The sequence below is a fragment of the Coenobita brevimanus genome, chromosome 93 (genome assembly GCF_032717465.1).
Source record: "Coenobita brevimanus isolate Jiangsu-jjx chromosome 93, ASM3271746v2, whole genome shotgun sequence".
NCBI classification, from domain to species: domain Eukaryota; kingdom Metazoa; phylum Arthropoda; class Malacostraca; order Decapoda; family Coenobitidae; genus Coenobita; species Coenobita brevimanus.
In genome coordinates, this window is record NC_137046.1 from 47032417 (window position 1) to 47047953 (window position 15537).

The following is a 15537-nucleotide window of genomic DNA, read 5'->3' on the forward strand; positions in this document are numbered from 1 at the left end:
GGTTGTAGGTGATTAGAGTTGGTTGGTTAGGTAGAAAACTGCACTGGTATCACATTTTCAGCCAATGAAGAATATACCTTTTTTCAGTGGAATTATTCATCTGGCTTCACACACACACACACACACAAATAGCTTGGGTCCCTGGGATTTCATATCATAACTCATGGAATGTCCTACGTTAAATTCTGTTATCAGTCTTACAATGTTCACCACTTTCAATACTTACAATTGCACAGCTTTTGTTTCAAGAGGACCACAGTGTGTTAAGATTAGTTTGCACTTTAGGCTTCAGAGTACAAATCACGAATCTGGACAACACAACAGTGAGAGTGCTTGTTTACTAGTTTACTGACTGATGGCGGAAAGCTGACTGGTGATTTGTGGATGTATGCAGGGTGACTAAACAAAAGGAGGGGGAAGAGGGGGTAGGAGGGCTGGAAAAAGGATTAACTAGGAAACGACCTTTGCTGGAAATGCCTTCACTTCACATCCCCCGACTTCACCCAGTCTCACGTGACTAATCCGCGCTGGGGTGGCCGAAGAAAGTGGCACACACTTATATATACTGTATTTATATGCTTGTCAGTCCGTGAATTTTCCCGTTTGTCTGATAATTCCGGTTGCCTGGTAACCGGATAATTGGGACTGTACTATAACTAGTTGAAGAATGTGACTGTAAATGTGTACAAGGGGAAGGATAATGCCCTGGAAAGAGATTATAGTGGCATAAAACTTTTGGGCCAAATAATGAAGGTAATGGAGAGAGTCCTAGATGGTATGATTAGGGAAAGAGCAAATGTTAATGAGATGCAGTTCAGGTTAATGCCACACACAGGGATCACTGATGCCATATATTCAAGGTCTGACAGCTTCAGGAAAACTGTATAGGGATGTAAGGAGATTGTATTTTGTTTCTGTTGATTTGTAGAAGCTCTTTGACAGAGTCCTTAGGGGGATGGTGAAGTGGGCAATGAAAAAGATTGGGGTCAAGGACTGGCAGGTTACAGTGGTTATGGCTGATTATATGTGGGTGCTCACACCCATATGAGTGAATGTAAATTTGGGTGATGAGTTTTCAGTGAATGATGGATTGCATCAGGGTTAAGTCATGAATCCCTTATTGTTTGTCATGATGCTTAAAGCTCTCTCACATGACTTCAGAAATGGACTCCCATGGAAGATGTTGTATGTTGATGGCAGTGGCTACAGAGAATGAAAGGGATATGGAGGAAAGATTATGGAAATGGAGAGACAGAATGGGGCACAAGAGCGTGAGAGTAAATACGGAAAAAACAAAAGTGATGATATCTAGGGCTAGTGGCAGTAATGTCAAAGCATAGGAAAAGTGGTCATGTCGAATCTGCCACAAGGATTGAGGAAGTAAAGTAACTCCATCTTGTGCAGAATATGTGAAAAAAGCATGCATAAGAGATGTTGTGGCATTAGAGGTAGACTGCAAGATGATGCTGATTTTGTGGATGCGGTGTGTCAGGGAGAGCACGTAGAGAGTACCAGGCATGAAAGAACTGATCTTGCTGGAGAGTCATGAAGGAACTGATATTGCTGGAGAGTCTCTTGCGTGTGTAGAGGAGTTTTGTTATTTGGGGAACATGTTATTTGTGCTGGCATAGGTAGCCTACACTAAATCTTTATTTTCAATCACTTTACTGTTGGAGCAGCCCTATTGAAAGAGGACAGTGTTTGGAAACTCCCTATTCTGTTGTTTGCAGATGATCTATCTATCTATCTATTGCCAGATGCCTCAATCCTGTTTGGGGTGGCCACAAACAAATCGCCTCCAAGTCGCCCTGTCACCCGCCATTTCACTGCCCTGCTCCCAACTCACACCCCCCTCTCTCATATTCCTCTCCACTCCATCCCTTCATCTCATCCTCGGCCTCCCCCTCCTTCTTCCCCCCTCCACCTCACTCACATACACTCTCTTCGTCAGTCTTTCATCCTCCATCCTCTCCACATGGCCAAACCACCTCAGTGTGTTCCTCATAATGCTTCCTATCACATCCACATCCACACCACGACGCTCCTTTATATCCTCATTCGTCAGCCTGTCTCTCCATGTGACTCCACAGGCTCCTCTTAAATAACTCATTTCCACTGCTCTCACTCTTGACTTGTGTCCTTCCAACATACTGTGTTGTTAAGTGAAGATGAAGGGGAGCTGCAAGGCTTGGTGGATGAGTTTGGAAGAGAGTGTACAAAACTGAAACTAAAGATGAATGTAGGGAAGAGTAAAGTTATGGTCTTTGAAAGAAGTAAAGTCAGTGAGTGTACAGAACAAAAAGGTATCATTACAATTTTGTAAGAAAATGTTCTAGAAAGAGGTGAAAAGAGTAAGACAGGATGGAAATGAAGTTAGCAGGGGAGTGAAAGATAAAAATGGTAGATTACTAGTGGAGAAGGGAGAAAAAGTGAGCAGATGGAGAGAACACTTTAAGGAATTGTTGAACGTAGAGGATGGAAGTAATGTGAGTATAAGTGGCTGGGGAATGGCTGGGAGAAGGAGGGAGGTGAGAAGACAGGAAGAAATCAGTAGGATAGAAGTTGTGGAAGCAATGAAGAAAGTTAAATCGGGGAAAGCCCCAGGAATTGATGGAGTGTGTGGTGAAATGCTGAAGCATGGGGGAGAGATAGTAGTAGAATGGATGTGGAAGATGTGCAGATTGGCCTGAGAGGAAGGTAGAGTCCCAGAGGATTGGAAGTCAGGTATAATTATTCCCTTGTACAAAGGAAAAGGGGAAAAAGAAGTGTGTGGTAATCATAGGGGCATTTGTCTTCTTAGTATAATAGGAAAAGTGTATGGAAGGATACTTATTGACAGAGTTAGAGAAAGAACAGGGAGGCTTAGGAAGGGAATAGGTTGTGTAGATCAGATATTCATTCTTAGATCTTTAGTGGAAAAGTTTCTACAGAAGGGAAAGAAGTTGTATGCGGCTTTCATGGATTTGGAGAAAGCATATGACAGGGTGGATAGACAAGGATTGTGAAAAGTGTTAAGAATATATGGAGTAGATGGGAAGTTGTTGAATGCTGTGAAGAGTATGTACGATGGTGCGAAGGCTGCAGTGCGTGTGGATGGTGAACTAAGTGAATTTTTCTCTTTGAAAGTTGGGTTGAAACAGGGATGTGTCATGTCTCCATGGCTGTTCAATCTGTACATGGATGGGGTAATAAAAGAGGTACAAGGTAGGGTAGTGGATGTTGGAGTGGCCCTGGTGAGAGAGGATAGTGTTTGGAAACTCCCTGTGCTGTTGTTTGCAGATGATACTGTGTTGTTGAGTGAAGACGAAGGGGAGCTGCAAGGCTTGGTGGATGAGTTTGGGAGAGTGTGTAAGAAACGGAATCTAAAGGTGAATGTAGGGAAGAGTAAAGTGATGGTCTTTGAGAGAGGTGAAGTCAGTGAATGTACAGCGAGGTTGGATGGTGAGGAATTGGAAAATGTGAGTACGTTTAAGTACTTGGGTAGTGTGATGAGTAAGGATGGAGGTTTGGAGGGTGAAGTGCTTGAAAGGGTACAGCAGGGAAGAAAGGTTGCTGGTTCTTTGAAAGCAGTGATAAGAAACAGGGAAGTGAGCATGGAAGTGAAAAAGTTACTACATGACAGTATTGTGATACCAACTCTAACGTACGGAAGTGAAGCTTGGACGTTGTTGGAAGGACACAAGTCAAGAGTGAGAGCAGTGGAAATGAGTTATTTAAGAGGAGCCTGTGGAGTCACATGGAGAGACAGGCTGATGAATGAGGATATAAAGGAGCATTGTGGTGTTGATGTGGATGTGATAGGAAGCATTACGAGGAACACACTGAGGTGGTTTGGCCATGTGGAGAGGATGGAGGGTGAAAGACTGACGAAGAGAGTGTATGTGAGTGAGGTGGAGGGGGGTAGAGGGAGGGGGAGGCCGAGGATGAGATGGAGGAATGGGGTGGAGAGGTATATGAGAGAGGGGGGTGTGAGTTGGGAGCAGGGCAGTGAAATGGCGGGTGACAGGGCGACTTGGAGGCGATTTGTTTGTGGCCACCCCAAACGGGATTGAGGCGTCTGGCAATAGATAGATAGATAGACAATTTTGTGTGAAACAACATGACAACAACAATGGCTTTTGAAATACAGGCCAGGGGAGTTGGAAACTGTTGGTACCCCTGCATATCCTCCACTATTGGTTATATTTTACTATAAGCCCTAAAGTAGAGGGTATAGTTTCAAGATATCACCGTCGGTATTAGTTGATATGTCTCCCAGGCAGGAGTACCAACCCTTCGGAGACAGCAGCCACTGTCGTGTTCGTTTTCGTATCTATCAGACCCGAGTAACAATACTTTTTTGTACAACTGTACAGTGAGGTTGGATGAGGAGGAAATGGAAAATGTGAGTGCATTTAAGTACTTGGGTAGTGTGATAAGTAAGGATGGAAGTTTAGAGGATGAAGTGCTTGAAATGGTACAACAAAGAAGAAAGGTTTCTGGTTCCTTGAAAGCAGTGATAAGAAACAAGGAAGTTAGCATGGAAGTGACAAAGTTACTACATGACAGTATTGTGATACCATCTTTTAACATATGGAAGTGAAGCTTGGACCTTGTTGGAAGGACAGAAGTCAACAGTGAGCAGTGGAAATGAGTTATCTGAGAGGAGCATGTGAAGTCACATGGAGAGAGAGACTGACAAATAAGTAAGTGAAGGAGCATTGTGGTGTGGATGCAGATGTGACAGGAAGTGTTAGGAGAAACACAATGAGGTGGTTTGGCCATGTGGAGAGGATGGAGAATGACAGACTGATGAGGAAAGTGTATGTGAGTGAGGTGGAGGGGGGAGAGGGAGTGGGAGGCCAAGGATGAGATGAAGGGATAGAGTGGAGAGGTATATGAGAGAGGGGGGTGTGAGCTGGGAGCAGGGCAGTGAAATGGCGGGGAACAGGGCGACATGGAGGCAATTTGTTTGTGGCCACCCCTTACGCGATTAAGGAGTCTGGCAATAGACAGATAGATAAACTTTACTGTGTAGTAATAGATATACATTACAACATTTTATAAGGAATATGGTGAGTTAGGTTGTATGTGCGCTTAACATAAAGTGAAACACACGAATATTTACAGTCAACAGATCTGTTGTCAGATGTTACTGGGGTTGAGCAACAACAACAACTTTCCTTTAACCCTATGATAAATCTCACCTCCTCTCCCCTGATGATCTTGCGATTGGAAATGATGAGTATCTTAAAATCTCGCTCTACTTCAATGGTCTCTGTGTAGCAGTTGGGACCACATGAGTGGTTGATATAACGTGCCAGCCCACCAGTCACAGTCGCATCCACCACACGCTGGTCATCAAGCCGGAACATGTAGATACCACGGTTTTGAGCCTCATAACGCTTTTCTCGCACCTGACGCAATGGGATACATGAAACTGATGTTAATACACTGTAAGGCTGGAGGATTGTGAGGCTGAGTGGTTAATGATTGGAGAACTGGTTAGAAATAGACAATGAACTTGCTCAGTAGCATAATGCCATTAGACTTCGTGAACTATAGTGCTGGAGAATGGTTTGAGGGAGATTATAAGCACAGTGCACTAACTTGTATGCCTCAGTCATGAATATTTGTTGCCTAAACAATACTACCAATATTTATTAGCCAAACATAATTTTATATTAGGATTTCATGTGATATTGCACTGAACATCACTCTCTCTCTCTCTCTCTCTCCATATTTTTTTGTTAGGATTCCACATGATATTGTGATGAACATTCTCTCTCTCTCTCTCTCTGATGGAGCCAGCTCTAACATCTGCCACTGTACCTGAGAGTGCTGATACACTACCAGTCATCTGGCCATCTTTGTTTTTGTAACACTTCATACACAATATGTCTATGGCAAGGACATCCCCCACACCCTCACCAATCCATCAAACCCTTCAGACAACTTATTTTGGCAACCAGTACCCTTCAGACTGCTAATTTACACACACATAGCAGGCCTATGGTAAATGCAAATCTATCAGTTTTAAGGTTCTAGACCCCCTGCCCATGCTGCCTTTACACACACAATAGGAATATGCCAGATGAAGCCTACTGATTTTAAGGTTATAAGTCCTCCCTTCTCCCTTTTCCATGTATCACTGTGAATGTTTTACCTCAACAGCCAGTGTATCTTTTGTTATGTAACCTTACATCCGTATACAAGCCCAACAGGCCTATGGCAAAAGAACAAGAGATGGGCACATCACAGATATACATAAGAGGAGAAAAAGACTGAAATCCAACCCCCCACTATTAACATACTGTGCCTTGAACTACTATTTGGCAGTTCCATAAATCAATGCTCCCAAGTCCAAACAATCCCATATCTTCCTCCCACCCACCCACCCTCCACACACCAGTTTTATGGACTATAGTTTTCCAGCAACCTAGCTGCCTTAGGACATGCAGCTCTACACACACAATGTTTCTGATAAACTGACTGATTTTCAGAAACCATATTCTTTCCCACTCATTCACATATCACAGGTTCTGGATGCCACACCTCAGTAAGCCTGAAGCCTTTGGTTGTTTTACTTTACACACACAACTGCCTCCCCTCGCCCCAACCTACACATTCATCTATCTATCTATATACCTAGGCTGCTTCCCCCAAGGAAAGGGAGGTAGCATTCATACACACAAAAAATAAAGTAAATCAGTGTAAAAAATAGACTGGATGAATATCAACACAAAAGAATGTTCAGAGAGTGCAACACTTACATCCACAAACTTGTCTATGGAACAAATACTGTATTTTTCTTTGCCTTGTGACCTTGACTTTCAGCAAATTATCCTCAAAATCAAATTGCAGTAAACCCTCATTATAACAGACCCTGGTAGAGTGGATATCAGATTTAACGGACACCACGAAGCCCACCAAATTTTTGTCAGCTATAACAAATAATGTCCGTTAAATGGGGTGCAGTGGAGCGCAATAGTGTATATATGTTTCCTACCCTTTTTACTCCAACCTGGCCTGTAATTGCCCTTTCCTCATCATGACTGCTGAGTTGTAACAACAGACTATAGAAATACTGTACAGGTACTAGTTATGAGGACATCCTATGACAAGGATGTGAAATAAGCTGCAAAAGGGCAAAACTGTATGTAGTCAGTGTATAACTGGTATACTGTATTTTACATTTTTTGGACTAGACTGTGCTAAAATGGGTATATTTTACATTTTTAGTACCTGACTGTGCTTTTGTACTCATATTCAAATACATGCTTGAAATCCCACCTCAGGGTGGGGATCCATATAATAGACTATTGGCTTTAACAGACCTTGCTTACCCCCAGTTAGTCTGTTATACCAGGGTCTACTGTATTTCATTCTTGCCAAAACCTAAACTCTTCCACCACCTCTGGTTCAGATAAACTATTTCAACTGACTCTGCCCAGTGACCCCCTTTCCTTGGGGGAAGTAGCCTAGGTATATAGATAGATAGATAGATAGATTATCCTGAACCATTCCACAAAGTTTAGCCCACATTAGATAAAACCCGATTAAGTTTACCTTGACATGCGACCTTCACTTTGACCTGCTGTTCTCAAAAACAACTGATCAGTCTCTTTGGTGATCCTCAACTCATTCACCACATTTGATCCAAATTACTTTTAGTTATTTTGTGAGAAGAGAGGCAGAAGTCAGTAGGATGCAAGTACAGTAATACCTCAATATACAATACCCCGGCTTCACGATGGGGGTAGAAATACCACCATACCCCTCCTAACGATGGCCAAACCCCCGTTTAACGATGGGTTTTGATTCTTTTTTTAAAGATTTTGATTATATTTTAGTCTAAAATTGTGTGTTTAGGTTGATTTATAAACTTTTTAGACTTAGATTAATGTATTTTAGGCATACGTGGGGTGAACATTGTCATTTTGGAGTACAGTTTGCCCAGTTTGATTTTTTCCAGACTTATATTTGATGATTTTCAGATTTTATTTGTTGGTTTTAGTGAGTTATTTACAGGTAAGGCATAGGTTAGCTTCCTTGACAGCTGTTAGGTCATTCAGATTGGCTTTAAACTTGTTTTTGGGCTCATTTGGGTGGGTTTTAGGCTTGGTTTGGGGGGAAACTCAAGGATGGTAAATGCCCCACACTACTTTACATGTTAAAAGTACCCCGATATACTGTATGATACCCTGCTTAACGATGGGGCTTTATCTAACCAATTATATCATTAAACCGGGGTATGCCTGTAGTGGAAGAAATGAAGAAAGTCAAAAGGGAGAAAGCCCCAAGAATGGATGTAGGGGTGGTGAAATGATGAAGCATGGGGGAGAGATAGTAGTAGAGTGGATATGGAAATGTGCAGATTGGCCGGGGAGGAAGGTAGAGTCCCGGAGGGCTGGAAATCAGGTATAATTATTCCCCTGTACCAAGTGTTTTTAAAGTAGTGCCTCAATATCCCTGGGGGATATCAAAATGGCTTCTTGGGGATATCCAAAGAAGTAGCAAAAAAAAAAAAAAAAAAAAATTGTGTATGGTAACTACGACTATCTACTCCGTGTATGAAAGTTATTTTGCTGAAAATAAAAGGAATCTGTAGAATTCAACTGTTTGTTCATAACCATTCTCTCTCTCCCTCTCTCTTTTTAACAGGAAACTGAAAGTGGAAGGAGTAACAATATTAGAGAGGGGGGTATCGCAATAACTCGCAATTGAATCTGGGGATATTGGAACTGAAAAATTTTAAGAACTGGCCTATACAAAGAAAAAAGGGAAAAAAGATACATCAGGACATCATAGGGGCATGTGTATTCTTAGTGTAACTGGAAAAGTGTATGGTTAGATACATATTGGCAGAGTGAGGAAAATAACAAGAGGAAATTAGTTGGTGAAGAACATGGAGGTTTTAGGAAGGGAAGAGGCTGTGTAGATCAGATTCTTAGGTCTTTCTGGAAAAGTTTCTAGAGAAGGGAAAGAAGTTGTATGCGGCCTTCATGGATTTGGAGAAAACACATGACAGGGTGGATATACGAGGAATGTGGAAAGTATTAAGAATATATGGAGTAAATGGGAAGTTGTTGAATGCCGTGAAGTATATGGTATATATGAAGGGGTTAAGGTTACAGTGCATGTGGATAGTGAATTGAGTGAATTTTTCTATTTGAATATTAGACTGAAATAGGGATGTGTCATGTCTCCATGGTTGTTCAATCTGTATATGGATGGGGTTGTAAAAGATATACACGGTAGGGTAGTGGATGCTGGAGCATCTCTAGTGAGTGATGGCAACATTTGGAAATTCCCTGTAACACTGTTTGCAAATGATACTGCACTGTTAAGTGAAGACGCTGGGGAACTGCAAGGCTTGGTGAATGAGTTCGGAAGTGTGTGGAAGAAATGGAATCTAAAGGTGAATGTAGAGAAGAGTATAGTTATGGTCTTTGAGAGAAATGAAGTTACTGGAAGTACAATTAGGTTGGATGATGAGGAAATGGAAAATGTAAGCGCATTTAAGTACAGTACACCCATGCCTCGATATCCGGCAGTGTTGCGTACCATTGGGAGTGTTTATACAGCAAGTACATCGAATATCAAAGCAATTTTCTCCATAAGATACTGAAGAAAAGCCAGAGATGTACTCTAGACCCAAACCCAAACTCTCATATACCTTACTCAATCAAGAGAGATTGACAAGGAAACACCATACAGTAGGTAATGTTATTATCCTCTTAAACCATACTATTGCTAAAAAATGATGCAACAGACACATGAAGGAGGGTTGGGTGGTGGGACGTGCAGTGTTACGAAGCCTCAGGGCAACTGACAGTGACAACCAGGAAGACAGCTGGCTGTGTGCCTTGCAAGGGTGGGGGAGGGCAGGGGGCATGGGGAGGGAGACAAGCAGGGGTGGGGGGAGGGAGACAAGCGGGGGGAAAGGGAAGGAGACATGAAAGCCAAAGTGCCCTACTACCCTTCCCCCTCAGTCTCACTCACTCACTCACTCACACACACACACACACACACACACACACACACACACACACACACACACACACAACCATACTTATACATCCACAAACATACACACGCTCTTGAGGAGGGTGTGTGAACACGAGAAGCCATAGCATCCACGTGTGGGTCAAGCTGTTGTGTTGTCAGTTGTAATGTAAAATGCTGTAATTAAAAGACAAGGTGTCATATGCACGTGTAGGAATGTGCTGTGTGACTCGTCTTGCATGGTAAAGTTACCTGGCGGCATGAAAAGTGGCAGTCCACCAATAAAATCTGATGAGAGCTGGTGTAGCGTCGTATACAGAATTTTCCAGTGCGGTAAAGTTCCAGGCCAAATTTGCGTTGTCTTTTGCTACAACTATGGCTAGACATTGAATTAGAACTGGTGCTGAAGTACAAAGTATCATACACGCCTCTGACTCAAAAGAAGAGTGCAATGAAGATATCATTGACAAAGAATTTGCTGTTCCTGAAGAAACCAGCAGTGAAGAATCAGAAGACTCATCTGATGAAAAGACAGCAGCAGCATCCCCCAGCTCCGCTACCTCCGGGTAGAAAACAGAGAATGGCTACTACCCAGTCTGCTCCGGGACGAGGACAGTCGCTGAATGTAATGCAGGAAAGTGTTGGAATCACTGGGTATGGTGCTCAAAGGATCACTGAAAACCCATCATCAGCATTTGATCTGATTTTTGATGCTGTGATGTATGATAAGTAATCCCTCAATTATCCAGATGGCCACTACTGTATTGGGACAATCCCTTACCCAGACCTGTGATCTGGCTGTTCGAAACTATTATTTATGCATTTTTCCATTTTATCCTGACAAAATGCTTGCATCTGGGCAGATATTATGGTCGTGTGAACATTCCCACCCAGCCGGGTGGCAATAGTCCAGTGGTGCCACCCTGTCTGGCTAAGTAGTTTACCCAGCGTCCACGCAAGACCCCCTTGGTCATTCTTAGTTCCCGCGCAGCAACCGTGTAGTGAAGAGCACCTCTCGGACAGTTGCTATGGAGGCGCACGTGGTGGCTTTTATAGTTACTTCCTACCTGCTTCAGGCCTTGCTATTCATTGCATGCCTCTTCCTAGGGTGTGTGATGATGGCCCCTCCACCAGAGAAAAGGAAGAGAATAGTGCTGCTGACTCTGGGGAAGCAGCAAGAGATCCTGGTTAAGACAGATGCGAGACGGTCAACTCTCAGCATCTTAACCCCTAAAACGCGGCTGTGTACGCGCGATCCCCCCCCTGTGGCGGGGTTGTAGCGGGGTCGGAGTACCTGTGGAAAAATATTAGCCAAAAATCATAGATTAACCCTAGAGCATTAAAATTTTTATGGCATATATTACTTACATTCAGCTATCTCCTGAACCACATGTTGAGCCTTCGTTGACTACCCAAGGACTTGTGAAGACTTGCAAAGTTGGGTAACAAAGTCTTCACTCTCACACCTCCAGAAACCCGGTTTTCTTTCTACCACAGCCTCAATCTGTCACAGTACACTTTATACAACAACGTACAGGTTGTTTGGAATCCGTATTTGTAAATAAGAACTGAAAATAAGGCTAAAATGGACGGAGCGCACGGCCGACATGCAGCGCGGTGGCGATCTTCCCGTCAATATTGTCACATTTGCCTTTTCTCGGCAAAAACACGTATACTCCTTTTTTTTCCATCATAGGACTTCGCAAACGTTTGCCTGTCACTATTACGGTAATAAAAATCAATGTCACTGCCAGTATTGTGGACTGGGAATGAGGAAGACCACCGCGGCGCGAGTTTATTCAGCCTTACGGCAGGCACTTTATTCTCGCTCCTGTCGGCCACTCGCACTTCATTTCTATCGCTCACTTTCACCGTATCTTTTTTTTTTTTGCCTTATTCATCAGTGTCACTGTCCAGTGTTATAAAAATAATATTTTATACACAAAAAACTTTTACTTTCAGAACACAGAATAGGAAAATATGCTTTTATCTTTTTACACTGGAGTGACTGTCACTCGCAATACTTATATGATTACTATGTACAATTATTTACAACAAAAAACACTGTAACTGTCAGTGCTTTTCCAAGTACATACACTAATTTACACTCATCAGGCTGTCACTGTCAGCACGTAAAAGAAAACTAAACAATATTATCACTGTCACTCTCAGTATTTTTCCCAATATTTTAACCCTTATTTTCAAAATCTACTTAGGCTGTGGTAGTCGAAAAAACACGGGTAAGCACAGAGGGGAACTTTGCACTCTTTGCACTGCAAGGAGGTGCGCCTAAAAGTTCTTTCCTGCCTGGTAGTGTGGCTGCACACATGACACCTCCTCAGTGCTTTCCCCCTCTTTGCAGTGGCTGGCAGTGGCTCCAGGCGGTGTCGCTGAAGGTAGGCCATACACTGTAGGCGGTCTGGAGGTGTGTGAGGGTGGCGTTTGGGACCTGTTGAAAGCACCTGGCCATAACGCTGAAGCAGCTGGTAGACACAAGTCTTGGAGAATCTTCTGAGAGAGTAGTTGGCTGGCTTCCTGTTCTTGATTTTATACAGGATGAAGGTGTTCAACATGCACATGTCAATCAAGTGCAAGAACACCTTCCTGTACCAACGACGATTTTTCCTCAGACAGTCAATCTCTCCAATCATCATATCCGACTTGTCCACCAGCCGCATATTGACGTTATAGTCAATTACAGCATCAGGCTTCATCACAGGCTCGCCAGTCCTTCTGTCGACCTTCCCTGTTGCCAGCATTTCACCCTTGTGTACTGTGGTGAGCATGTTCACGACTCTCTTATCATGCCACCTGATCGCAAGCATCTTGTCAGATTTCTTCAGGTGCACGTCTCCCCGCTTTGACTTTTCAGCCTCTGGGAAGGCAGGGTAATGTGCCCTGTTACTTCTGACAGTGCCACAGGAGCCGACGCCGTGTTCAGAAAGGTACTTGGCGAGTTTTGGAGCTGTATAATAATTGTCCGTATACAGGACATGATTCTCGCCAAAGTACTTTTCCAAAAGCACTTTCACCACAGAACCAGAGAATCCAAGGGGGTCAGTCTTATCCAAGTCGACATTGCTGGCGGTGTAGATGACGAAGTCAAGGATGAACCCCGTCTTGCAGTCGCACAGCACGAAAAACTTGATTCCAAAGCGGTGGCGTTTGCTTGGAATGTACTGGACGAACCGAAGACGGCCCCTGAACAATACCAAAGACTCGTCAATCACGACTTTCTTGAAAGGGCGCAAGAACCTCGTAAACTTATCTTTGATCATGTTCAGGATTCCCCTCACTTTCCATAATGGGTCAGTTTGGGAAGGCTCATCATTATTCGCGAAGTGAAGATAAGTCATCAGCTGCCTAAAACGATCGCGGCTCATGTATTTATTGAATATTGGTGTTGGGCACAGCTCGTCGGAACCCCAGTACTCTTCCAACTTATGCTTCCAGTTGTGCGGCATAAGCAACATCAAGGCAATAAATACAAAAAGCTCGCGGATCGTCAAAGGCACCCATGATGCCATCCGCGACGTGGATGGCGTCGCAGCCTCACCTTCTTCTTCGCAAATTGGCGCACATTGCCCCTCGTACCTGTTGGTCTCGGTACAGATGTGCTCCATAACCTCGTCGTCAAGGAAGGCCAACAGGTAGTCAACACATTCACCATCGTCGTCCAGAAGTCAGCCTGAAGTCCACACTCACTTTCGTCAAAGGGCAGATCTTCAGGCACAAAATCTGATCCCTCTGACCACACAAAAGCATCTAAAGTTCCCTGCCTAGGCTGGGAGGTGCTTGGGGCGGCGGGGGGTGAGGCAGGTCGTGTGGGAGTGGGTGAGGCAGGCTGGGCAATAGTAGGTAAGGGAGAGGTTATCCCAGGCCGTGTTGGTGTTGTGGTGGTGGTGGTGGTGGTGGTTGGAGGGAGATTATCGCTTGGGTCAAGGTCACCCGCAGTGGCGTGACTCCTGAGTTGCCTAGTGGGAGTTAGCCTAGGGGACTTAACTTTACTGACACGAACACTAGGCCTACGATAACCTCTCATACGTAACATTGCTCGTCTACTTCCCTTTCTCGGTGGTGATGGAGACTCCGATGACTCAGGAGACAGGACAGCAGACGAGGAGGACGAGAGAAGAGGGCTGGGAGAACGTGGCGGGCTTGCGGTGGTGTGGCGTGGCGTAGTGGACAATGGCGGTGCACTGCTGTCTCCGCTCCTCTTCCTTTTCTCTCCCTTTCCATATTCGAGGCCCCTTTTCACCGGGGCCTTCCCTGTAGAGGTGCTGGGCACAGTCACAGTTTCCTCGGGCACAGAAATCATCACTTCAGGGGCTGAATCAGCACTCGATTGTGTCTCTGATTCAGCCAGGCTAGACAAAACACCCACGTCACTGCCGTAGTCCATAGAGGCTTTCAACAGTTCAGATGCTATGGCCGAGTCACTTAGCCCCTTGGTAGTCACTTGTAAAGTTTTGAAGGGCGTAGAGGTAACAAAACCCTTTTTCGGAGGGCTAGAAGGCACGGAACTAGAAGAGCTAGAGCCTGACATGGTGTCACCGTGGCAGATTTGCGTGGACTGACGCTAATCTGGGGCAAACCGTGCGAAAAAATGACAGTGTGACAACTGGGGAAACAAGCGTTTCCCAATAGCAAAAAGTGCTTGCGAGATGACGGCGCAGATTGACACGTATCAGCCATCCGCGCGTTGCCATATCGCACGACGAGGGAGGGCCGCGCATCGGTGCATCCGTGGGTAAAAAAAATGAGACTTGGCAACAACCGAGGTCAGTAGTACAAAGGTCAAGTGTGCTAAAAGTAGCTCACGGGTGGCGGGACTGAGAGACAATACCAGCTTGAGCCTGTTTGCCCGCGGTTATTCAAAATTAACTCAAATCGCAAACGCGACGACCCGCCGTCTTGCCCTTTGGGCCGACCGTCGCAAAAGCGACGATCCGCGTTTTAGGGGTTAAAGGAGTACGATCTGGCCCACTCAACCCTACACGACATTAGGAAAGCTCGTGACAAACTCACCCAGTACACAGAAGACTTCGGTGAGAAGAACAGATGCAATACCGAACAGAAGGCTATGAGCTTGCCTAAGCATGCTGATGTCAGCCGTTCAACACTGATCTGGTACAGCCACCAACGAGCTGCAGGGATGCTAGTGCAAGGCACTGGGTTGAAGGCCGCTGCCAAGAACTTCACCCACTTTCACAGTGTCCCCGGCTTCAAGGTATCCGAAGGTTGGTTGTTCCGGTTCAAGCTTCGACATGGCCTTACAAATTGTAAGAACCATGGTGAAACTTCGGATGCTGGTGAGGTGGGAATGGAGGAATTTTGTCAGAATCTGTTAGGCTTGATTGAGAAGGAGCGTCTCGCTCTTGGTCAAGTCTATAATGCTGACGAAACTGGCCTCTTGTACTGCTCAGTGCCCACAAACACCCTGGTAAATGAGATGGAGAAACATGTGCCTGGCCACAATTTGTCCAAGCAACAGGTATCTGCTTTGTGCTGTGCTAATGCTAATGGGACGCACTGGCTGAAGCCCGTTAT

General features: G+C 44.6%; 1 protein-coding gene across 1 annotated transcript in view; it reads right to left on the reverse strand.

Annotated features, from left to right (window-relative positions):
- LOC145412518 (uncharacterized) overlaps positions 1 to 15537 on the reverse strand; it is a 491890-nt gene that overhangs the window by 29021 nt on the left and 447332 nt on the right. The window contains exon 40 of the mRNA XM_080282412.1: positions 5187 to 5396. Within this exon, the coding sequence (XP_080138538.1) occupies positions 5187 to 5396 (210 nt within the window). The remainder of the gene's footprint in view (positions 1 to 5186; positions 5397 to 15537) is intronic.